At 39.7% G+C, this 26,426-nt stretch overlaps 1 protein-coding gene across 1 annotated transcript in view; it reads left to right on the forward strand.

Annotated features, from left to right (window-relative positions):
• The first annotated feature begins 7,016 nt into the window (after positions 1–7,016).
• PIEZO2 (piezo type mechanosensitive ion channel component 2) overlaps positions 7,017–26,426 on the forward strand; it is a 586,652-nt gene continuing 567,242 nt past the window's right edge. The window contains exon 1 of the mRNA XM_036245071.1: positions 7,017–7,080. Coding sequence (XP_036100964.1) covers positions 7,017–7,080 — 64 coding nt within the window. The remainder of the gene's footprint in view (positions 7,081–26,426) is intronic.

The following is a 26,426-nucleotide window of genomic DNA, read 5'->3' on the forward strand; positions in this document are numbered from 1 at the left end:
CTTCCATAGAACAACATTAAATAGCAAAGAAAAAGTGGTATGGCAATTTGAGAAAAAGACCAAGGGAGAAAAGGAAAAGTTTTATATTTTAGTAACCTTAGCAGAATTTTTTCCTGAATTTTGAACAAGGAATCCACATTTTCATTTTGCACCGGTGCTCATGAATTGTATAGCTAGCCATGGACTCATCCAAGTTTGGAAATCAATTATCTTAGGGCATCTCAAATAGTTGTCACTGTTTTGAGATGTATAATATAAGAAACTTGTATTTTGGGGAAAAAAAATACATTTTATACCATTCATAATTTGTTCATCTTTAGATGGCTGCATCATGAAGGCTGTGGCTATGTTGGTTCTGTTCTCAGCTGCATCATTTCTGAGCCCATCAGCAGATCATCGGCTACAATAATTTGTTGATTGTGCTTGCTTTTGACTCCATATACTTGTATAGTTTTCAATATATATACTGTCAGCCAAAAGGTGGCACTACAAGAGAATAAGTGAATGAAGCTTCAAATAGTTGAATTAATAGTCATTGAATGGGGTCCATGAGTCCTAGTTATAGGTTACGTTCACAACTAGAAATAGCCAATTCCAAAATTTGTAAACACTCACATGCATGCATACATACATACATGTGAAACCTCTTAAGGAGACCAATGAATAAATATCACTTAGGCTTACTAAGCAAATTAACATTTCTATGACCATTGAAGAGCTCCTGACAGAATTCCAAAAAATACAACTGACATATAAGTCAGTCTGAAATGTGTATTTATTGAGAGTAATATCTTCATATAAAAGGAGGATTTCCCTATTTCAGTGGTTATAAGGTAAAGAAAAAACTCATAAATTTTTGCTTACTAACTTCCTTTGAATTTCTATATTTCACTGCTAAATCATTCCCCAAATCCAGTTCCCTTCTTAAAACTCTTTCTACATTTTGATATAACTTTCTGGATGAAATGATGTTAAAACCACCAGCCTCTTCAAAGACTTCAGGAGCAAATACACAGAAAGCAGCTAGAGAACACCTGAGATAAAAATCTGCTCATGGTGTTTGCTGTGAATAATGAATATTTTAGTGTCAGCCATCTGGATGCCTGTGTGCCCAAGGCAAGTCACCAACTTCACCAGAGCACTCTCCCAACAAATTCATAATCTTGTTTTATGTTTCAACTTTACAAAAAAATAATAAAATTATTTATGCTCTTTTATTTTCATATGTGATATTTGTTATCCAATTAAGGGTATGTGTGTGTAGAAGCAAATAAATAAAATGTGGTTCACTTGGAAATAATATTTTACTGCACAGCCTGAATTTTAGATTATTTTACAGACAAAATTTTGTTCACACCCTGAAAGCCTACTGTCTCATTGGAAAAATAAGGCACATATCAGTTAGATGATTTTTCAATGTTCTTGAGCAACAGATATAAATTAGCAATCTGCTTCAGATTCTGGATCCATAGTAGAGCTCACAAGTTATAATTCAAGATATGGTATATACGTTATGTTACCCAGCAGGAAGATTATAAGGGCCAGGTGTCAGAGCCAGTGAAGTGAGAAGTACACGAAGGGTTTGGTGTATTTTCTCTGAGGATGACTGTGGGAAAGATTGTATGGGGGTAAACTCTTTAGCAGAAGTGTAATAAGATGATGTCTCCTACAAATTATTAGAAGTTGTATGGTTTCTGGAATTTAGAGACCTTGAAAATACTTCTGCTGTAAACATTAAATTAACAGCTTTTAAAAATAAGTGCAACCGCAGAATATATTAGCAAAAGGAAAAAAGACTTTCATTGTGCTTCCAAGTTTTTTCAAGAATAAGAGCCAAAAACACCCAGTAGGTGTGGCTCAGCAGACTGAACATTGTTCCATGCACCAGGAGGTCACTGGTTCAATTCCCGGTCAGGTCCATGCCCTAGTTTCTGCTTGATCCTCAGTGCGGTGTGTGCAGAAGGCAGCCAACTGATGTTTCTCTCTCATCAATGTTTCTATCTCTCCATCGCTCTCAAAAAGCAATAATTAAAAAAACAAAATCAAAACATATTTAAGATCCAACAACTATATGGCTCCTAACACAAATAACCTCTAAACAAATATTGCTACTTATAAAAGAAAACATAGAAATGTATATATCTAAAAATATTATATTAGTATACATGTAAAAAGAACATATTACCAATGCTAGAAAACATCCTCAGGTTGGCAAGAGGCATCACTGTACCTACAGGCTAGATGGTGCTGAGGGATTTTGGTAGATTTCAATGTGAGAAGAAAATGCCAAGTTGACGCATTTTTTTATTCCTTTGGGAGTACCATTTTGTAAAGCTACCATTTAGACACCCCTGAGTTCTTCCAAAGGAAGCTAAAAAAATATTTGAGAAAATTATAATTGACATGAGACTAGAAACATTTATTAACTTTGTGTTTGCATATGGAGCATATTAAAGAAAATTATCATTTGGAACAAAGATGGTGTTTCTGAATGATTTTGTCAAACAGCATAGTATTAAACCAAGTTCAGAAAAGATAAACACTCAATAGGTGAGATGAAATCCATTAAGGCATAAAGTGACATTATTTTTATGGCTAAAACTCAAACATTTAGGAATATCTATCACTCAACTGTGCCACAATTTTTAAACATATTACAATGAGCCAGTGTGTCTTTCTGAGTATAAGAGCAGGCTGTTGTGTTTTAACATAACAGTTTCAGAAATGTAGGACCAGTCCTAGTTTTCTAATGATTAACAACAGCAACAACAGCTGATATTTATTGAATTATTACTTTGCAGCAGACAATTCTCTAAAGCACTCTATAAATTATTTCAAGCTATATAGCAACCCATATTAGACAAGTTTGATTACTTTCCTGAATTTACAGACGAAGAATCTAAGTCACTAACATATCAATAATGATAAAAAGAAGCCATCCATTGTCCTTGTAGATGTAGAAAGACAGAGGGTGACTGCTGCTTAATTCATTACTTGTGCTAAACTTGTGGTCATATGCTTTGGATATTCAGCAAATGTCAAAATAATATGTCTTTGAGTATTCCATGTAGTTGATTTTCTTCATGAAGCATTTTCTACCTCATGCCAGATTTTGGGTAAGATCATGTTCAGATTGAGGATGAAGGTCACTAGGCAAGCAGGACTCCTGAACAATGGGACCAATATCCTAGTAGCCTGGACAGTCCTCAAAAACAAATCTGTCTATCCCTGGCCAGGTAGCTCAGTTGCTTAGAGCATCATTGTGGTCAGGGCACATACAAGAATCAATCAATGAATGCATAAATATGTGGAACAATAAATTTATGGTCTCTCTCTCTCTCTCTCTCTCTCTCTCTCTGCTTTCCTTTCTCTCTCTCTAAAACCAATAGGTAAAAAAAACCTATAACATGCAATAAAAACAAATCTATCTAGACACCAAATGCTGCTCTTCAGACTAGGGAAATTTTAGGGTAACACAGCCCTTGTAGAGACAATGCCACTGGCTACTGATATGCATGCTTGTGTCAACCCCAGTGTGAAAATGCAGTTCCAGAAAGATGGATTTGTTTTGGTGATGCTAATTTTGAAAAACAATGGCATGTTGCCTTAAGTATGATATGTGAATGCGGATAGTAGTTCTCTATTCCAACAAAAAGCTTTCTAGGTAACTGTGACAAACAGCCAGAATAGAAGACCGTATATAGGTGTAGTCCGGACAACTGAAACTCCTTCAGTATATGTGTTTGTAAGATTAAGAAATAAGATCCAGGTATTAAAATGTCTGAAAAACTAAACAGCTAAATTGATATATAATGGTGGCAGAGTAAGCAAAAAGTATGTGTGGTAAGGTCATTTATCTGCTATGTCTCTTAGGCATCCAAGATAAAGTTATTCTGAAGAAATCTAATATGGGAAACCTACTGAGAACATGACAATATATTCAGAAAAACAATGATTCCAGTAATGATACAATATTATTTAAAAATTAGGAGGGCTTTAATTAGGTCCCCCAAACAAGTTGTACCATAGAGAGAGAGAGACAACACCACCTATGAACACCAAAATGCTATACTGCTGGGAAAATGGGTGCAGATTTATGTCAGGCTTCTACAAAACACAAGACATTTCCTGATAGTAGTCAATAACTTGCTAATAATTTAAGTTTCTATCATATCTAGCCCTACTGTTGGGTTTATGATTATTTGGGGTTTACATATCTAAGCTTCTTGAGGACTCCAGAACACAGAGACAGTCTAAGTTTTAAGGTGTCTCTACAGGATTTCACTACCTCCAGTCTTCATAAAAACAAAACAAAACAAACAAAAAAACAATAGTTCATAGTTCATTTGTCATTCTCAGAGAATTTGTAAAGACATAAACTCAAAATACAAGCTTATTGTATCTCAAAAAAGGAAGGTAAGCACATAGAAGTGTGAACCCTGAGGAAAAAATGACACTTATTAAGAAGGGTTCCTGGTAGCTAACTGGGCTATTTTTTTTTTTTTTTTTTTTTTAAAGTAGAGCCTAGCAGCCTTTTCTGTACAGGGGCCTTTCATGCAAACTACAATTCACAATGAAGCCTGTGCTGAACTGCCTGCCTCTATGCGGAACTGCTGGCCTTTACACCGATTTGCTATCTGCGCTGTGTTTCTGCCATCTACACCAATCTTTATAAAGGAGTTCCTGGAATCCTGTTTCAAAGCTTAGGACCCAGGTTTTACCCATCCAATCAGAGCTGTGCAGGACCAACCAATAAGAGCAGCTCTATTCTGACAACCAGAAGAGTGCTTTTAGGACCAACCAAACTATGAAGATTTGGAGTCTTCATTTGCATGAAACCAATCAGGGACCAGGGATGGGGACTTCTGTCCATATATAAGCCAGCTTCCCCCAACCCTACTTTCCCTTTCCACTGAAGACTGCCTCTTTCTGGCTGAGCTGAAGCACAGAAGATGATGTCTCACCAGAAGGGAGCAGAGAAAGGCTGTCTAGCCCAAGAGGGTCCTGGCCCCAGGGCTACCTCACAGCCTTGCTGTATCACAATTGAGCTGTTTTGCACTAAATAAAATTTCCTTCTCCACCACACACCAAATTGGAGATTTCTGTTGGTGTTGAATTGGCAACAAGGACCATGGCTTGACAGAGTCAAGGTTTGCATACTGTTCATCCATAGTCTCAGACAAATACTAGCCCAGAATGCTGTGCAAAATGGAAGTAAAATTCTTCCTTCTCTGTTCTCTTGATGTAAATGACAGTTCTGAATGGTCCTCTCTACAGATTGAAGATCATCTGCTTTCTGGTCCCAAGGATCCCCACCCATGTGCTTCAGCACATTTCCCCCATTCTTGGATGATTTTAAAATAAGGGACCCAAGCATACTTACCTCTCCCAGCTAGAGCCAGATTTTTCTAGATCTCACTTAGAGAACAACAAAAAAGGAGGTTATCGGGAGAAACGGGGACTTTATGCCCTTTCTCCAGAGCCATGACAAACAACACAACAACCGGAGATAAAAACAAGATTTCGCCAAATGTATAAAGTAGATGCACATCTGAACAGTGATGCCCATTCATGGAAGGACCTAGGATTTCCCAGAGCTCATTCAGAGTTGAAAGTTCTCGCAAGGTTAAAGGTGGATAGAGTCACTGGTCTGGTTCTATTCTCCTTAATCAATACAAGTGGGTAAGTGTGATTCTACAAACTTGTTCAAACCCTGACTGTGTTCCTGCTGCGCCTGTGCATACACATTACAAGGTTCCTTGGGTTTGGATAGGTTCAGGGGCGCTCTGATGACAGAAAGCCAGGTTGTGTGCCTTCTATGATTGCAGAATGACAGAAACCATCAGAGCTGCGGGTCTGCCAGAGTGAGCAGTGGTGGAGGGCTCGGAGCACTGGCGGAGGGCGCAGAGCACCGCGGAGTAGAAGCGTCAAGTCCAGTAGACTGGAGTGGCGGAGCCTGTCTCTACGCATTTCCCTACGCGTCGGTGGGAGGGTTGGAGGCTCGCCCCCCGCGCCCAGGCTCTGGGCCCGCCTCGAGATTCACGCAGGGGCGGGATTCCCACGCGCCGGCTACAGAGTCGCGGTTCCCATTGGCCCCGGGGCACGCCTGTCCCTGAGAGGGGCCTCGAAAGTTTCATTGAAGGTGGAGAAGTGCGCGCCCCCGGGTAGCCGGGGCTGTGCCACCAGGGCGAGGCTGCACCGTGGAGGGCGGGAGGCGCGCTGGCATCTGGGCAGTGTTGGGTTTTTATTTTATTTTTTAAAATTGGGGCCGTGGAGGTGGAGGAGGGAGTTGGAGCCTGACCCACTCCTTGTGAGTGTCGTCTCGATTTCTGCCCACGCTCGCACAATTCTTTTCTGGTGACAGAGGGATGGTTCTGCGCGCCTGGCAGCTCCCGCCGGGGTCTCTCCAGCCCGAAACTGTGAGGCGCAGAGGCTGAGCCACACCGTCGCCGGGAAAACCGCCGCGGCGCCGCTCGCTCGGGGGCCGGCAGGCAGCTCCAAGAGCCCTGGCCGAGGGTCGCGCAGCAGGCTGCGTGGGCAGAGGGCCTGGCCCTGTTGCTGAGGCACGTCGGCTTCAGACGGGGTTCCGGAAAGAAAACTCCCCTGTTGCCCCTGAGCGACTCCTCGGAAGCCAGGCAAAATCATAGCACGTCCTTTTCGCCCCCTTTCCTCGCGGGGCCGCCTTCCAGGACCCTCCCAAAGTGCCTCCGCTCGGGGCTCCCGACTAAGCCACCCGCTGAAGAAGCCGCTGCCACTGGACTGGGGAGACTACACTTCATGGGCCGGCAGTGGGGGGTCGGGCATCTGGTGAGGGGGCTGTCTAGAGGTGGTTGAGGATCGGCCAAGAGCCCCGTGCGAGCCCTCGGTGCCGACTGCGCGGCGGCCCCCGCCGAGGCGATGACCGAGCGGCTGCGAGCCGCCGGCAGCAGGAGGCCCTAGGCGGGCATGGGCCCGGCACCTCGGTTCTAGGTACCCTCTAGCCTTGCCTCTCTACTCGGAGTCGCCCGACTGTCGCGATGGCCTCGGAAGTGGTGTGCGGGCTCATCTTCAGGCTGCTGCTCCCCATCTGCCTGACAGTAGGTGAGTGCGGTCCACTCACTGAGGTTACTTGGGAGGGTGAAAGGGGCGCCTAGGGATGGGGGCGGGCTTCCAGTCAATCGAAAGTTAAGGGTTCTAGTACTTAGGGACCCGGTTCGGGAAGCCTGTGCCGCGGTCCCAGGGCCACAGAGTCAGATGCGCACTGTCCCTAGTACAACATCCCAGCCCTCTCATTTCCCGCGCTGGGGCGCACGATCCGGGGCTCTCTTAACCGCCCAGCTGCAGAGTCCGGGAGACCGGACAGGCATGTGCTGGAGACTGTGTTAAATTTAGTCACACGTGAATTTCTTTAGTGGAGAGCTCACTGTACACAAAGAATGCAGATCTGACTGGAAGGTGGTTGTAGACCCCCTTCCCAGGTGCATTGCTGGATCGTACTAGAGTCCCCTCCTCCCCCTGTCCCCAGATGCACATAGCACACGGTGCATCCAGAAGGTACCAAGGCCATCTCTCCCCCATATCCCAGAACTGTGACGGAAGAAGTACAGGAAAACAGTGCCCTGAAGTTAACTTTCTTTTACTTCTACCAAAGCCCTACATCAAAAGTGTTAGATGCTGACATTTTAGACGACCGAGACCCAGTCCTGCCCAACAGGCTCCTGCCCTTCCAGGTTTTTAAAGGGATCGAAATCGGGATCACCTCTCCCCAGGACGGGCGAGGATTTTGGGAGGATCCTGAGAGAGCTACTTGGACTCCCATTCAAGGATTTCACTCTTTCTATAGGGCTGGGAGAGTATTAGGGCAACTGGGTGTAATGTCTACACTGGCGGCATGCTTGGAAAGAGAGATACTGTGTTTTTTCCCTAATAAACGGTGCCCATTAGATTAGAACCCACTCCTAAGAATGACTGACAGTGCCTTACTTCCCCTTTTCCACAGCACACCTAGAAAACAGTATCTTTTACCAAGTAGCAATTGTATTTACAAAGAGTGTGGCCTTTGCAGAAAAGGCTACCTTTTTGCTTTTGCCAGAGATTGAGGACTCAACATCACACACATATTGTTTTATCTGTGCAAGTAATCAATCTAAAGAGGGGTTCTATCATGTTTTATGAGAAGTGATCTCAGCTACAGGGAGAATTTTGTTATCGGTATTAACACGCTGGATGAGCAAGATTAGTGTTTGTGGGACGCCAGCGCAGGAAACCCGCGGAAAACCTGGAGAAGGCTCTTAGATTGGAAATAGTCTGTGGCATGGCAGGGTGCTCGCGGAGCAGGAGGGTCCAGCGTGCTCACGCTGGCCTTGGCCTCTAGTGTGCCCTTTGAGTTTCCAGGCAGGACCATTTTGCAGGGATCTTTGCCCTTACTAATCACGCACGTAGTTGAGGAGTGCAACTTCCAGGAAGTGCAAGTGGATCCCTTTTTCTGCTAGTTTCAGTTAGAAGAAAAAGGACTTTGGAAAACCATTGAGAGAAAACATGGCCAGGCCGGGCTACTTCTGGATCGTTACACACAGGTCTTAAGTCCTGGTCTGGGGACCGTCTGTGTTACCTGAAGCGCCAGGCACATTATTGTATGCCCAATGGAAGCTAGTACCAAAGTTAACAAGGAGCTTTCAGTGTGAGTCCGACCTGTGGTTGTCAGTCCCAGAAGCTCCCGGAGGATGCCTGAAGAATGTCACCAGAATCAGAAGGCACACTCTTCCTCCCATAGCCCCCTTTCCCCCTACCCTTCCCCCCCTTCCCCTTCCCCTCCCCTCATCGTCTGGTCGCAGCTCTCGGTGACTGCCAGAACAGTTAGGTTGGTGGTTGCCTGCAGCCATCTCGGTCCACTCTGTGACTTGCACATCTAGTTCAGTGAAAGAACAAAAGGATTTACCCACTGGTTGCCGGGCGTAGGCTCTTGCAGTTCGCCTGCCCCAGATGCTCCGCAGCCACTGGTTTTGAGGCCTTGTCATTCTGACTAATGGTTGGTGGTCCTTCAGTTGGACTGTGGAGCTCTACCCTCCAGAGGGGCCTGAGAGTGCCGCATTCCCAGCTGAGGCGCCCCGGGGCACAAGGCTTGAGTAGGCGGCTCCAAAGCAGCCCGGAGGGAGGCTCCCAGCGGCGCTGGGCGGATCAGGCACCAATGTCCCGCAAAGGGGATCCTGAGTCCAGCACCTTCCCTCTACCCCCTCTCTTTGTTCAAGGACCCCGTGGGCCCCGCGCAATATTCACACGGGTATGCTGGGGCCGTGAGTAGGCTTGCTCCGAAAAAAGACACGAACGTGCGCTCAGCTGTCCGGATCTTACTGGATCTGCTTCTAGGGACTCAAAGATGACAGACCCTGCCTGCCTGTTGTCCTGCTGTCTGGCTCCTGGGACAACTGGAGTAGGCCCGGCCAGGAGGATCCTTGACCGCCTTCCCTTTCCAGCTCATTTCTCTGGATTTCCAGGCGCTTTCTGGGCGCAGAGAGGCTAACCAGGACCTGCCTTTGTGTTGTGCGCGGGGCTGGGGGTTGGGGTGGAGGTGTTGTGATCTGCTGTCTACAAGGGTGTATTACAAGGGTCGAGTCTCTTGCCCCTCCCCCAAACCCCATCCTGGTCCCTGGAGCCTTGCTTCAACTTGTGGAAAGCTAACCTAGGGAAAGGTGAAGGACAGAGACCTCGAACTTTGCTCTGACTGTAAGAGAGGAGAGCTCCTTGGAAGACCAGAAGTCTTATCCCCGCACCCACCTCCTCACTTGTTGGTTGCTTCTTGGGAAAGACAACCCACTTACAGTGATCAATGTTGTCTGATGCCTTCTAGTCATTGTACTTGAAGGGACAAAAGGGGGCTGGGTAGGTGTGGCCTGATCTGAGCACTCATTTATAGAGAAAGTGGATATTTTCAAGGTTGTTGGAGGGTTTTTCAGGTCTGCCTACTCCCCAGGTGGTACTAAATCAAATATTCAGGTTTTCCTAATATCCTGGGCATGGAGAGTGCAGTAATCTGTTTGCCATTAGAATTGATTTTTACATTTTAACCATCTATTTTTATATCTGGTCAAGTCAGCCTTCAAAATCAACACTTTGAAGAAGCTTATGTATTTCACTTTAGACCCATTTGTCTAACATCATTGCTGAAAATTTTCTGCTCTAGCCTTTTCACCTGATGGATGTTAAAAATTAACTGCTGTTGTGTTTAATCTGATGCTTAAGATTTCTTGTCTTTTTCCCTGTAAAAGAAATGTACAGAAATGTGATAAGTGACTGCAGGCCTCTATTATGCAGGTGTTATGTGGCTCTTGAGTGTTAAAAGCTTGACAAAACCATAATATAGTAAAACATGTTATTTGCCATTCAAAATGAACATTCATTGATAGATTTTCCCACATCAATAGAACTGAAAATTTTAAAGATCTCCTAAATTATCTCTGACTAGGGCAGCCTTCTGACATTTTATCTTCAAATAGTAAATTAAAAAAAGCATACAAAACTTTCTATAACATCATGTAATTTTTAATATTTGCAATGATAGTTGATCATTGTTGAGAACTTTAGAAATATGTTTTCATGTATTTTCTTTTAGCATAATCCCACTGTCCCACCTATCTTTAAGTGTATGATTTGAGTCTATTCCTGGGAATGGATTGGTATCTTTTTATTCATGTGCTCCTGACCCATTCATTCCATGTTGCTTGGAGTTCCCTTAATGTCTTGCCTAGAAGAGCTGACTTAATTATTTTTAAGGAAGCCTGGCTTGGACAGAATAGATTGGTCCAGGAGGGGCGAAGCCATGGTAGCATTAATAACTATGCCTTCCCTAAATGTGGGGACCAGAGCTTAGGAAAGAACAGAGCACAACAGGAGACTGTAGCACACAGAAAGAATCAACCAACTAACTAGTACGTTGAGAAAAAATCCACACTTGGATAATAGTGTAAATCCAGAAAGACTCTAAACTTCCCTTTAGAGATAGTTGGATTAAAATGTAACCAAAAATATGGAGTAATTTTTGAAATATGTATAGGTGTGGCTATGTTAACATTATTTTCTCTCTATTATGTAATGTATTTTCTTCTATGTAACATTTGTCATTTTGAAATCACACTTAGCCACACCCTAAGAATTACACATGGAGCCTGATCAGAGTTTAGAGTCTCCCCTGCCTCTGTTGTGACTCTTAGCTTAGGAGCTTTCAGTTACAGCAGGATGTTTTCACAGCATTTAGTCACTTTTCTGTCACACCTTCTTGGCCTTATATAGGTAGATCATATTTATTACTTTCAGAGAATTAAAAATTAAAAGGATTAGAAAATTTTAGTCTAAATCGAAAATAAAATAGTTTATAAACAGAGATGGGCATGATCATTTTGTCACCTGGGTAGTGGCAGTTGGAGCCATGTGCCCATCCTGTCATGCGTATGTTGCTTCACAGGCAATGTGTGCTTGCTCATAGTCAGAAGTGAGTAGGATGCTTTGAATTTTACCTTTGGGGGAGGGCTCTTGTAGAATATATGATTTTTGTTTGCCTTGTTTTATTATATAAGATGGTGATATTTTCTGATTAATAACCTGCTATTTTTGAATTCTCTCTTTTTTTCCCCTGTATTGGTAGGTACCAATATGCATTAAACTAGGGTATTATAGATAAGCATATTTAAATTATTGTGTACAAACTTTAATTTTTAAATATATTTATTAAAAATAATTGATTTGTTATATCTACATGGTTAGTTCTGGCTTTCTTTTGCAATTTCTATAGACATCTGGGCATGAAGGTTTTGCTAAGACTTTAATCATTCTCGTAGGGAGTTTTTAAATTCTATTACCCAAACTCAGATGATTCCCCCCTCAGTATTTTGTCCAACTCTGAACTCTCCACCCATCTTCTTTCCCCCTTTAGTTTTGACTCTATCAACACCAAACATCTTCACTTCCACCTGCAGCCTTCTCTGGTTTGCACAGTGCAAGCTTTCCCTCTGCTCTTCACCTGCACAATACAATGATACTGTTGGTGTCTCTACCCCTTGGGTACAGATGCTTTCCAAATTAAATACCTTATTCATAGACAATCCTTTGCTCTTTCATCTTGGTCAACAGAAGTGTTGCCTTGAGTTCACATCCTGTGTGTCCTGCAATATTGGAAAATCTCAAGCTTACTTTTTGGTTTCTTTACAGCCTTCCTATATGCTGAGCCACATATGCCTTCCACTGTTCAAAGCCCTCCAGAATGTATTCTGCAGTTAAGAATAATTGGGGCTCTTCTCAGTGTCAATTACATTCCAACCTTACCTCAGTCAAAGCAGGAATTATTGCCACCAGCCCAGTACGTTTGTATTCTTGTCCTGGTGGAAAGTAAATTATTTTCTCCAATTGATAGATGGCCCTTTCAGCCAGTTCTAAGCAAAAATAATCCTGTTTTTCACAAGTTTCCTTTTCAACATAAACTTCTCAGGGTAATGTGGCTTAGGTAAAATAAATTGTATATCTCTCACATGGTAGTTAAGCTGTAGGTGAATCGAAGTTGGTATGCTAACTGTGCACCAGTAGGTTGCCCAGTGAGGCCATCATTATTCTGTTATTTTGCAGCTGTTGCATTCATCCTTGTGGTTAAAGATAGCCTGTTCCCATGTCCACATTAAGCTAAAGGATGGAGGAAGCAAACACAGAAGGGATATTGCTTCTTCACCATCTAAGCCTTAGAGTCTAAGGACACAACCTGGAAGTTGCATGAATCACTTCTGCTTATATCCCATTAATCTGCATTTAAGAATATTATTCACCTACATAATTGCAAGGGAAGCTGAGAGATGTCCATATTATTTTGGCTGTCAGTATGCTCAGCTTAAAACGGGAAGTGGTAAATTGTTGCAGTGATCAAGAAAAAGAGAATGGTAAGTTAATGTGCCTTGTAGACACTGCTGATTTTTCTACCCCACCATCCCCACTTTACTTCTACACCTATAACTAGACTCAACTACCAATAAGCTCCTAAATGTGACACCAAGTGTGATTCATGAGGAGGTGCACTGCACTCCAAAAGAACTGCATTAGTTTTTCAGTTTATACAGCAGAAATCTGGGTAATGAGTATGAAAATGGGTGTTAAAGGTGTGAGATAATGGTGGAAGGAATATAAAACTGAATCAGGCCAAATTTATTGACATAGGACCACTAAGCAGAGATTCTGAATTCACTGTTAAAGCATGAAAGCTTAGAAAGTGCTCTGACAGTTTGGTTGTTTGGCTGAAGCATGGACCACAAGGAGACCTATGCTAAATGAAGTTAAAATGAAAGACTTTCCTTGGTATACTGTAAAGAAAAGGATCTAAAGCCTCAGGGAGTATGGAATGGTAGAGTGGATTCATCATGTAAGACCTGCTCACTCACTTGAGAAGGTCCAGAGAACACCCCTTTCACCATCACTGTGCTGCTCTTCTCTGTACATCAGAAATTACAATGGAAACTGCTGCCACTAAACTGGAACTCCTTAAGTGCAATGGGGATATTTGGATTTCAGGGGAAAAGGGGCTAAGTGGCTCACCTAATTGCCAAAGGAAAGATGATTGTGGTTACTACCATAATGGACAGTGGATTAAAAGCAGTAATCAGAATAGGCTAACTCCGAAACACCTATGGCATTTAGCTTGTTGGTCATGGAGTTCTTAGAAGCGAGAGAGATAAGACAACCCACTACATTCTGACTTGATTTGTATAAGTAGAAAAATTCTAGGTCAAGTGAACGAAAGTCTGATTTGACTCACCAACACAAAGGGTCATTGCCTCTCAATCAATCCCGAGACTTGAGCCAGTTTACAGACCCAGAAACTTTGCAAGAAGGACTTGTGAAGAACAGAGTGGTCTTTGCTTAGAACTGGCTACAGGGGCCATCTCTCAACTGGAGAGAATAATCTACTTGCTACCAGGACAAGAATACGGACTTGTTGGGCTGGTTGCCAAACATAGTATTGAAGGTGGAAAGGGCAATGGTTTTCCTGATTTGACCAAGGTAAGACTGGAATGTGACTGATACAGAGAAAAGCCTCAAGTACTCCTAAATGCAGAAGAGCAGACTAGGTGCCTCCAGGAAGGACCCCAATATGCTGCCAATTACACTTTCATTTCACTTTCCCCATCCCATTTCTTTGAATAACAAGTCTCTTTATTTAAAATATAAATATTTGTGGAAAGATGATAATTTGTTATACATATGTTAGTATAAGTTAGTTCAGATAGCTTATTTTCCTCCTATTACCTAGTTGGAATAAAATGGATATTTTAACTGAACGGGAAAAGAGAGTTGATAAGTGGTGGGTGTAGGGTAGGTGTAGTTTAGATCTCATTACTATTTTTAAAGGGGTCATAATATCATTAGGCATTTAGGGGCTTACCAAGAAGAATTCTAATACCAAAAGTAGCACATCTTTTTTGGGGCTAGTTCTATACACAGGAAAAAGGACATAAAAATTCTTTCTCTTCCTCCTTCCTGTGTTTGTATCAACATGGTTTCTGACATCCAAGGAGAAACACACTGTTTTGATTAAGCCCAGCTCTAAAGCCTGAATGTTTGGGCACAGATGTTGGCCTGTTATAACAGTTATGTGACGAAGTCAGTTTCATCTCTCTGTTCTTTAGTTATTTCACCTATGAAATGAGTTGATGATAAGAGTATCTTGTTCAGAGGATTGCAGCAAGGCTTAGAAGACAGTGCTTGTCAAGTGCTTGGTGCAGTGCCTGACCCACGATGAATACTTAGTAAATATTAGGTCTAATTATTAGTTCTAGAGTCAGAATTTAGGCATTATTATGAGTCAAAAGCTAGTTTGAGGACCTGCTAATCAAGAACAACATAGTTTCTACGGGCAGGTAATTTGGAGTTTCAATCAACTTCCAAGTAAGCTTTGGAACATGGTGTTGTAAATTGAGGATTATCCGCAATTAGGTTTGCTGGAAGGCTTCTGTGCCAGTGTTCATTGTTACCTTTAAAACAATGTGACATGTTCTCTCCATGTTTAATTCTTCTTTTCAGGTGGAATGAGTTGTTGGCTCTTTGTCTACCTGGCATTGGGTTCATATTACCACAGAGTTTTGTACTTAGTTATATGATTGCTGTTTTCCCTTTCATGTGTCTGCAAATTCAAGGATCCTGTGTAATTCTTGATATCCCTAGCACTAACTTACTGCCTAACATATAGTAGATACAGTTCCCCCTCTGTATCTCTTGGCTCCCATCTGTGGATTCAACCAACAAAGGGCTGAAAATATTCGAAAAAAAAAAAAAGAAGTCATGCTGTGGCTGATGTATACCGTGTAGTTAGGTCTCCTGTGGTTGCATCTGTACTGAACATGTACAGAATATTTTTTATGTCATCATTTCCTAAACATCAGAGAATAACAACTATTTACATAGAATTTATATTGTATTAGGTATTATAAGTAATCTAGAGATGATTAAAAGTATACAGGAGGATGTATGTAGATAATATACAAATACTGTGCCATTTCAGGGACTTTAGCATCCTCAGATTTTGTGTGTGTGTGTGTGTGTGTGTGTGTGTGTGTATCCTGAAACCTTGGATACCAAGAAACAATTATATATATATAAAGTCGTAGGTTTTTCTGACTATAAAATTGTGTTCAATCATTACTTACATTTTAGCTGCCCAGCAAAATGTAAAAATTTCTTAATCAAGAAATTTATGGACTAAATATTTTTTCTCTTAAGTATCTCAGAAGTTTGAAAATAAGGTTAGGTCTAGCATCTTCTAGCTATTGGCTTTTATGTCTTTGAATATAAAATTTATACCAGTCTAACTTACATTCTCTTAACTTTTATAAATGTGAATTTTGTAGCATGACAATTAATACCTTTTTCTTGCTTTGCAGTGATAGAGAAAAACCCACTTGATAGTGGTAAAGCTTGACTAAATCATCATCTTTGAAGTGCATGTTATTTTTTTTAATGTTTTCTGCTTTCCTGGAACCACACAAATTGATCTGTTTTTTGTTGTGGTCAAATGTGCTAGGTCAGCAGTTTGGCCACAGGTGCAGAAAAGGAAGAAGAATGTAGAACCTTCATGAGCTGGTAATTTTGAACCAGAGCTCCATGGAAATGAATTATAGACCTGTGCAAAAGTGAGTGGTCCCTGCTCCTACCATTTCTTCCATCCTTCTGCATATCTCAGACTGTACCTGCCTGCTACTAGTGGTCTGCTTTGACATTGCCACAGGAATATGTGCCTCTGCTAGAGAATATGGGCAGTGAATGTAAGTGCCCTGGTCTGAAGGCCTAATGATTAAGTCTCAATCCCGTTAATAATGAGCTATGAGACTTTGCCAACTCACGAAAAAGCTATTTCTCAGATTACATCATCTAAAAAATGAGGTGTTCAAGGCTAAGAAATATTTTCATGATTTTCAAAGTAATATTTATGCACATAATTTCTTTCAATATTAGAAGGTATGACTATAAAGCACTACTGTTTAGCCAACACACCGGAATTTTTACATCTAACATTTTCTGGTCTCTTAATAACCATCACACTTACATTATTTCACACTTTACCTAAAAGAAATGTTAGAAACTGCTAAGGAAAATAATTTTATATCATATTAGATATTTGACTGAGGATTTATCAGAGGAGCTGGTATGAAGGAGAGACACTCTAGCTTAGGTTTTGCAATTCTAATTATCTCAGTGATTCTTTCTTACTTGCTCCCAGCGCAGAATCACATACACAGCATTCGTGATGGTAATAACCAGAACAACAAAATGAGGTCAAATTTGGTAGCTTTGCAGAAGTAAAAGAATTTCACCACTCATAATTTATGATCAGACATGCCTATAAAGAGAACCAAACCACATAGAGTTATTAATTGAGACCATATGAAACTGTATAAACAAGATTTGAGTCAGAAAAAGATATTTTTAGTCAGATTCTACATTTCATCACAAAGCATTTCAGTGACCTTGTAGACCTTATGAAATCTCAGTTGGACAAGTCTGTCATTCAGCAAAAGAAATGTGTGGTGCACAGAAACTACAGGTGTATATAGGAGAGGTAAGAGAATCACGCTTGCAGGTGCTGCTGTCACCTGGCTTCAGTTTAAGCTCTGGGCAAGCTATGGGCCTGTGAGCCTCCAGCACTTCAAGGCCTTCCCCTCTTCCTCTCCTTCTCACTCTCTGCCCTCTTCCTTCTTGTCTTTTTCCTCCCCTCCCCATCCACCTTCCTCCTCCTTTTCTCCTTTCTCACTTCTCCTCCCCTTCTTCCTCTTTCTCCTCTGCTTCCTCCTTCTGTCATCTCCCTCTCCCCTCCTCCCCCTCCTCTCCCCTTTGCTCTCCTCTGCTTCTTCATCTTTTTAAAACTAAAGATTGGAGCTTTCCAACTCCAGGCTCATCCTGACTCTTGTTGACCCTGGGGCCTGAAGTCAGAGCCATACTCACCACCCAGGGCCAGAGTTGCTGTAGAATGCAGCCTCTGTTGGGTCACCTCAGTCAGATGAAAAGATTAAAGTTCAGATTATAGAGCTATGGAAGGAGGGATGATAATAAAAGAGGGCTTGTTTCTGGTGAGCCAATATTTTCCAGAAACCTTCAGCTCCCTAGAATTTTTCATTACAACTATAAATCTCTTTAACAATAATTTTTAAACATCATCACTTTTGCTGTTATATTGCCTTAGAGTCACAATGCATTTTTGACCCATGGTGGTATTGCCTAACAACCCCCACCCATTACTTTGGACTATTTTCAAACATTAAAATCACCCTCAACATGCAATAATTTCCCATCATCGAGGTTATTTTTAAAAAAGATGTGGCACAGGCTCCAAAGGCATTTCATAAAGTGGATACAAAAATATTTTGAGCAATTATCTTTAGAATAAAGACAAATCTTCCCTTATTACATAGAAGGAAACAAATATCAGATATTGATTATCTATTCAATATATCTATACTAGGATTTGCATATCAGATCTAGTCCCCAAAATATATTTAAATGTAGTGCTGGTCTTCCAAAGAGAGGGCCGCATGCTAGTCAAACAAACTCTCTTTAGAGTATCTTTGCACATCATAATAATGTATCATAAACTTGAATATTCAGATAATGCATTTTCTTACAAAGAACATATCTGAAGTACAATTTTAATAGCCAATTGGTGACTTTGTTTCTTTCAATCACATTTTTTTTGTTATCCTCTGCTTTTGACCATTTTTTCGTGAACTCTCCCATTATACATTTCTCAGAATTCATTAAATAATACAGTAATCCAAAACTATTCCATGATGTGCCCAGACTTTCTTATCTTAAAATAGCACTTACTTTGTTTACTCTAATGTGAAAGAAAACTCACGTCTGTTTTCCTTTGTTGATTCATATCATTTTCACATTATTGCTTTCTGGGTTTCTTTTTGGCTCTTGCCCAAATGAGTTTGACAACTTAAAAAAATCTTATCTTATTGGTGTGGCTCGGTTGGTTGGATGTCTTCCCTGGCACCAGGAGGTTGCAGGTTGGGTTCCCCCAATGGGTTGTGGGCGGCATGCAGGATGCAGTCAATCCATGTTGTGCCCTCACAAGGATGTCTCTCTCTCTTTCTCTCCTTCTTCCTTCCTGTCTCTCTCTCTCTAAAAAATAAAATCAATAAAAGAGTATAAAAATATTTTATCTTTAAGTTATCTAAATATTACCATTTAGACCTCTGTATCTGTAAACTCCTTGCTCAATTATTGGTACTTTATTACCATCTCAATTCACAATAAAAACATAAGACAAATTTATTTTGGTTACCTAATTTCTTCTTTCCACTTAAAAAGCAACATAAGGAGACAAATAAAAAAAGATGACTTTGGTCAGTGAATACAAAATGAGATATACAGATGATGTATTATAGAATTGTACACTTGAAACTCACATCATTAGCCAATGTCACCTCAATAAATTTAATAAAATTTTAAAAAGAGAGAGATTTGTAGGTCACCTGTGGTGTTTGTTCTCAGTGCTGACCGCCAGGCACTGGTGTCCCTGCTCTAGCCCCTCCATCACTCTACACCCTCCACTGCAGGCTGTGTCAGGGTCTGAGCTCCTGGCGGTTCTTGTTTCCATGCTAACAATCATCTATTAGGTGTTCATTAAAGGTCTTTGTCATTTATTCAGTCATTTGTATAAATATCTAACAAAAATAATTTAATTGCAGTTGTTTAGTAAGCACACTCATCATTTAGAACCATAGTTCTTATGTCTTCATGATATTGTTCCTTGAATGAGTCAGGAGTTAACATTGGTTTTGGTTTGTTTTCAACATCTTTCTTTAGAGAGTGTTGAGTATTTATCTGACATGTGGTTACATAAATACAAGGTATTTATACAAGGTTATCTCTCATCAAGTACAGGTTTAAAGTTGATAGACTCTTAGAGTGACAGGGTTTCCACCTAGAGCTGCAAAAATGCAATATGTCCAAACAGTTTGGCACCTTCCCACTGCCCCTTTTTGTCTTTCAGTAATACCTGCTTTTCCACATTCTTTTCTTTCCTGTCCCTTCTTCCACTGCATTTTGAGGAGTGAGGGGAAGAACATGGGCTTTCTAGTTAATCAGATTGGGTTCAAACTTTTGCTTAACTCCTAGATAATGATAAGATGAAGACAAGTTGAAGTTACATAACTTCTCTGAGTTTCAGTTTCCCAACCTGAAAAAATGGCAAACATCACATTTGTCTAAAATAAAATAGTAAGGGTGAAATGAAATGATGTAAATCAGACACCTAGCATGGTGCTGACAGATTAAGGGCTAACCGAATGTTCTGTTGCTTCTCTTCCTTACTTCTTTCAAGTGTCTGGGCCTGTCCCACCCCAACTGTCTCCTGAATACTGTACCCTGAAGTAGGTTTGGCGCCTTGTGAAGTGGGAAGGCATCAAGGGAATACGTTATGGGCTCCATGTGTTTCCTCTTTTTAACTAGGAAATAAGCTGTTACCAGAAAGATGGAGATTTCGAGATGGGAAGTCAGAGACTTATGAACATAAAATAAGGCCAATTGTATTTCTGTCCATGATGGTAAAGTAAGTTTTCTGAGAAGTTCATGGTATTTTACATTCACTTATAATTCTTTCCTATAAAGAATAGGGAATAAGGTTGATCTGTCTTAAGTAATGGTAGGTATGGATGGAGGTTGTCGTGTTTGCTATGTTAAGCAATGTTGATACAATATGTAGTAAATAAAAGTTATTTTCATATCTTATTAAATATCAGAACCATATATCTAATACTTGAGTTGTATTTCTTGGTTGATTTTTTTTTTTCTTGTTCTAATTTCACATTGAACTTAGTAGCCACCAAAAATCTTTTATTTTAAGTTTTGAAAATCTTAATTTTCCTATTTAATTGTGAATCTTGTGATACTTGAATTTAGTAAACATATTCCCATTTTTAGTTAAGTGAGACCACTCAGGTAATTTTATAAAAATCTGAGTGGAGTTGAATAATTTCCTTTGCCTTTACAACCTGTTCTAATTGCATATGTTAGGTATCAAACTCAGCTCCAAAGATTCTTCTTCTTCTTTTTTTAAAGGATTCCTTTAAGGATGACTTATTTAGTTGGATAACTAATAACTGTAGTTTTCTGATTTAGACATTTTGAAAATATAAAAATGGATGATTTTGTGATAGTTGTTAGGTTATTCGAATATTGAGAATTCTAAAATAGCATGGAAGAATATGATACTTTGCACAATTAAAAAAGAAAAACTTGCCCTGGCCAGTTTGGCTCAGCATTTGAGTGTCGGCCTGCGGACCAGAGAGTCCCAGGTTCGATTCCCGCTAGGGCCATCTACCACAAATAAATAAATAAATAAATAAATAAATAAATAAATAAATAAATAAATAGAAAGAAAACCTTAAAAAAATATCCTTACTATTGAAAGTATTACACATGTCCACTATTTCCCCCCAATGACCCCTCCAACCCTCTCTTGCCCCCATGCATTCACTGCACTATAAAAAAAGAAACACTTTAAGACATGATACAAAAACAACTCTGCTCATCTATAATAAAAAATTAATAACTTTTCTAATAAGCAAAAAGACATTAACAGAATAAATAAATAATACTCAGTGTTAAGTTAATTTAATGTTCAAGTATATTTTATTTTATTTAACTAGTTTTCCCATTTTTTTAAATTTATTTTTTATTATTTAATTAATTATTTTTGTTACAGATATTTCTCCTTTTCCCCCATTGACACCCTCCTCCCCTTCTCCACACCCCCGTACATTGTTGTCTGTGTCCATTGGTTATGCTTATATGCATAAGTTTTTTGGTTTATCTTTTTGTTCAAAGGATATTTTAATTTTTAAATTTTTTTTATTAATTAATTTATTTTTGTAACAGATGTTTCTCCTTTTCCCCCCACTGATTTCCCCCTCCCACTCCCTCCCCGCCCTGTCCCCAGCTTTGTTGTCCATGTCCATTGTTCATGCATACATGTATATAAGTTCTGAGGTTTATCTATCCCCTACCACCCCCTTTTCTGGGGATTGTCTGTCTATACCCCATTTTCACATCTCTGGAACGACCCCATTCCTCAGACTGTTATGTTCATTATATTCCACAAATAAGTGAGATCATATGATACCTGTCTTTCTCTGTTTGGCTTGTTTCGCTTAGGGTAATTCTTTCCAGGTCCCTCCATGTCGTCTCAAAGGATAAGAGATCATTCTTTCTTACAGCTCCATAGTACTCCATTGTGTATATGTACCACTGCTTGTTTATCCATTCGTCTACTGATGGACACTTGGGCTGTTTCCAAACCTCAGCTATTGTAAATAGTGCTGCTACAAACATAGAAGTACATATATTCTTTCTGATTGGTGTTTCAGGCTTCTTAGGGTATATTCCTCAAAGTGGGAACACTGGGTCAAATGGCAATACAATTTTTAATTTTTTGAGGTAACACCATATTGTTTTCCATAGTGGCTGCACCAGTCTGCATTCCCACCAGCAGTGTATTAGAGTCCCATTTTCTCCACACCCTTGCCAACACTTGTTGTTTGATGATTTGTTGATGGCAGCCATTCTGACAGGTGTGAGGTGATACCTCATTGTTGTTTTAATATGCATCTCTCTAATGATTAGTGATGTTGAGCATTTCTTCATAAGTGTCTTAGCCATTTGTATGTCCTGTTTGGAGAGGTGTCTATTTAGTTCCTCTGCCCATTTTTTAATTGGGTTCTTTGTCTCCCTTTTGTTGAGTTGTATGAGCACTCTCTATATATTGGAAATTAACCCCTTATCTGATGTATTACTGGCAATTATGCTCTTCCATACAGTGGGTAGCCTTTCCATTTTGATGATCGTATATTTCGCTGTGCAGAAGCTTTTGAATTTGATATAGTCCCATGGGTTCATTTTCTCCTTTGTTTCTATTGCCTTAGGTAATGTATCAGGGAAAATTCTGCTGTGTATGATGTCTGAAATTTTGTTGCCTAAAATTTCCTCTAAGATTTTTATGGATTCATGAGTCACATTTAAGTCTTTTATCCATTTTGAGTTTGTTCTTGTATAGGGTGTAAGTTGATGATCTACTTTCATTTTTTTGCATGTAGCTGTCCAATTTTCCCAGCACCATTTATTAAAGACGCTGTCCTTACCCCACTGTATGCACTTGCCACCTTTGTCAAATATTAATTGAGCATATTGCCTTGGGTCCATTTCTGGCTTCTCTGTTTGGTTCCACTGGTCTATATGCCTGTTCTTGTGCCAGTACCAGGCTGTTTTGATTACAGTGGCTTTGTAGTATAACCTGAAATCTGGTAATGTGATCCCTTCAACTTTGTTCTTCTTTTTCAAGATTGCTGTGGCTATTCGAGGTCTTTTTTGTTTCCATATGAACTTTTGAAGTATTTGTTCTAATTCTGTGAAGTATGCCATTGGTATTTTGATTGCATTGAATCTATAGATTGCTTTGGGTAGTAGGGACATTTTAATGATGTTAATTCTTCCAATCCATGAACAGGGTATATGCTTCCTCTTTTTTATATCTTCCTCTATTTCTTTTTTCAATGACCTGTAGTTTTCCTCGAATAGGTCCTTTATTTCTTTGGTTAAGTTTATTCCTAGGTATCATAATTTTTTTTGCTGCAATGGTAAATGAGATTGTTTTCCTAGTTTTTCTTTCTGTGAGTTCATCATTGGTGTATAAGAATGCCATCAATTTCTGGACATTAATTTTGTATCTTTCACTTTTCCAAGTTCATTTTTTTGAGTCTAGTAAATTTTTGATGGAGTCTTTGGGGTTTTTTTACATATAGTATTTTGTCTTCTGTGAATAATAACGGTTTCACTTCCTCCTTTTCAATTTGGATCCCTTTTATTTTTTCTTACTGTCTGATTTTTGTGGCTAAGACTTCCAGTACAATGATAAATAAGAGTGGCGAAAGTGGGCATCCCTGCCTTGTTCCTGTTCTTAAGGGAAATGCTTTTAGTTTTTGCCCATTGAGTATGATGTTGGCTGTAGGTCTTTCATATATGGCCTTTATTATGTCAAGATATGATCCTTCTATTCCCACATAGCTAAGTGTTTTTATCAGAAATGGATGCTGGATTTTGTCAAAGGCTTTTTCAGCATCTATTGATATGATCATGTGTTTTTTATTCTTCATTTTATTTATGTGGTATATCACATTTATTGTTTTGCGAATATTGTACCAGGCTTGCATCCCTGGGATGAATCCCACTTGGTCATGGTGAATAATTTTTTTCGTGTATTGCTGGTTCCAATTTGCTAGGATTTTGGCATCTATGCTCATCAGGTATATTGGCCTATAGTTTTCTTTCTTTGTAGTGTCTTTTTCTGGTTTTGGAATTAGAATTATGCTGGCTTCATAAAACGAGTCTGGAAGTCTTCCTTCTTCTTGAATTTTTTCAAATAGTTTGAGGAGAATGGGTATTAATTCTTCTTTGAATGTTGGGTAAAACTCCCTCGTGAAGCTATCTGGGCCTGGGCTTTTTTTTGCTGGGAGAGTTTTGATTACATCTTCAATTTCTTCTGTTGATATTGGTCTGTTCAAGTTTTCTATGTCTTCCTGGTCCAGTTTTGGGAGACTATGTATTTCTAGAAATTTGTCCATTTCGCTTAGATTGTCAAATTTGTTGCCATATAATTGTTCATAGTAGTTGTTAACAATCTTTTGTATTTCTGTGGTGTCAGTTGTTACTTCTCCTCTTTCATTTCTGATTTTGTGTATTTGTATTCTCTCTCTTTGTTTCTTGGTGATTCTAGCTAAGGGTCCATCAGTGTTCTTTATCTTTTCGAAAAACCAGGTCTTTGTTTCATTGACCCTTTGAATTGTTTTTTTGGACTCTATGTTGTTAATTTCTGCTCTGATCTTTACTATTATCTTCCTTCTGCTTCCTGAGGGGTTTTCTTTCTAGTTCTTTAAGTTGTGTGCTTATATAGTCTATTAGAGATTTTTCTTGTTTTTTGAGGTAGGCCTGTAGTGCTATGAACTTCCCTCTCAGAACTGCTTTTGCTGCATCCCATAGATTCGGTGTTGTTGTGTGTTCATTTTCCTTGGTTTCTAGGAAGTTTTTTATTTCTTCCTTGATCCCTCAGTAACCCATTTATTGTTTAATAACATGCTATTTAGCATCCATGTGTTCAAATGTCTTTGCATATTCTTGTTGCAACTGATTTCTAGTTTCATGCCATTGTGATCTGAGAAGATGCTTGATATGATTTCAGTCTTCTTGAACTTGTGGAGACTTAGTTTGTGTCCTAACAGGTGGTCTGTCTTTGAGAATGTCCCATGTGCACTTGAGAAGAATGTGAATTCTGTAGTTTTGGGGTGTAATTCTCTGTAGATATCTATTAAATCAGTTTGGTCTAGTGCTTCACTTAGAGTCTCCATTTCCTTGCTAATTTTTTTGTCTAGAGGATCAATCCAGTGGTGTCAATGGGGTGTTGAAGTTCCCTGCTATGATGGTGTTGCTATCGATTTCTCCTTTGAAGTCTTCCAGAAGATTTTTAATGTATTTTGGTGCTCCTATATTGGGTGCATATATGTTTTCAAGGTTATATCTTCCTGTTGGATAGATCCTTTCAATATTATGTAGTGGATTTTTTTGTCTGTAGTTATGGCCTTAGTTTTGAAATCTATTTGATCATATATGAGTATTGATACCCCAGCTTTTTTCTTTTCTGTTTGCTAGGAAGATTTTTTTCCATCCCTTTACTTTCAACCTATGTGAGTCTTTTGTTGTGAGGTGGGTCTCTTGAAATCAACATATAGATGAGTTATGTTTTCTTATCCAATCAACTACTCTGTGTCTTTTTATGGGAGCTCTCAATCCATTTACATTTAAGGTGATTATTGATATGTACTTATTTATTGCCATTTTTGTTTAGTGTGGTTATATTTTTCTTCCTATTTCACCTGCTAATTACAGCAGTCCTTTTAACATTTCTTGTAGTGCTGGGTTGGTGCTAATGTATTCCCTTAGCCTTTTTTTTTTTTTTGTCTGGGAAGCTCTTTATTTGACCTTCTATTTTGAATGATAGCCTTGCTGAGTAGAGTAGTCTTGGATTCAGATCCTTGTTTTTCATGAGCTTGATTACCTCATGCCATTCCCTTCTGGCCTGTAGTGTTTCTTGTGAGAAGTCAGCTGATAGCCTTATGGGGTTTCCTTTGTAGGTAACCTGTTGCTTCTCTCTTGCTGCTTTTAGGATTCTCTGTTTGTCTTTAGTTTTTGGCAGTTTGATTACTATGTGTCTTGGTGTGGGCCTGTTTCGTTCTTCTTACTTGGGGCTCTCTGTGCTTCTTGAACTTGAATGGCTTCTTCTTTCTCCAAGGTAGGGAAGTTTTCTGTCACTATTTCTTCAAATATATTTTCTAACCCTTGTTCATTTTCTTTTTTTTTCGGGGACTGCTATGATGCAAATGTTATTACGTTTCCAGTTGTCCCACAGTTCTCTTAAGCTGTCTTCTTGTTTTATAATCTTTTTTTTTTTTTTTTTCTTTTGGTTTCTGATTGGTTGATTTTTTCTATCCTGTTTTCTAATTCACTGATCCTGTCCTCACCTTCTTCTACTCTGCTATTTAGACTTTCCCATGCGTTTTTCATTTCTGATATGTAATTCTTCATTTCTTCTTGGTGGTTTTTAATTTCCAACTGGTTGATTTTTAACATTTTTTATCTTTACTCATAGTGCTCATGTCCTTACATATGTTGTTGAGCTTCCTCAAGATCGTGGCTCTGAAATCTAGTTCTGTTAACTTGCTTAACTGCACCTCATTTATCTCATCTTTAGTATAGGTCTCTCGTTCTTTCATTTGGCTTTTGTTTCTGTGTTTCACCATTTTGGCTATCACAGTGGACTTTGGAGCCTGCCAAATTTTCCCTTTGGTTGTTAGTGTTCTGCTGTTTGTGTT

This window comes from Molossus molossus, unplaced genomic scaffold (genome assembly GCF_014108415.1).
Source record: "Molossus molossus isolate mMolMol1 unplaced genomic scaffold, mMolMol1.p scaffold_m16_p_6, whole genome shotgun sequence".
Classification (NCBI taxonomy): Eukaryota; Metazoa; Chordata; class Mammalia; order Chiroptera; family Molossidae; genus Molossus; species Molossus molossus.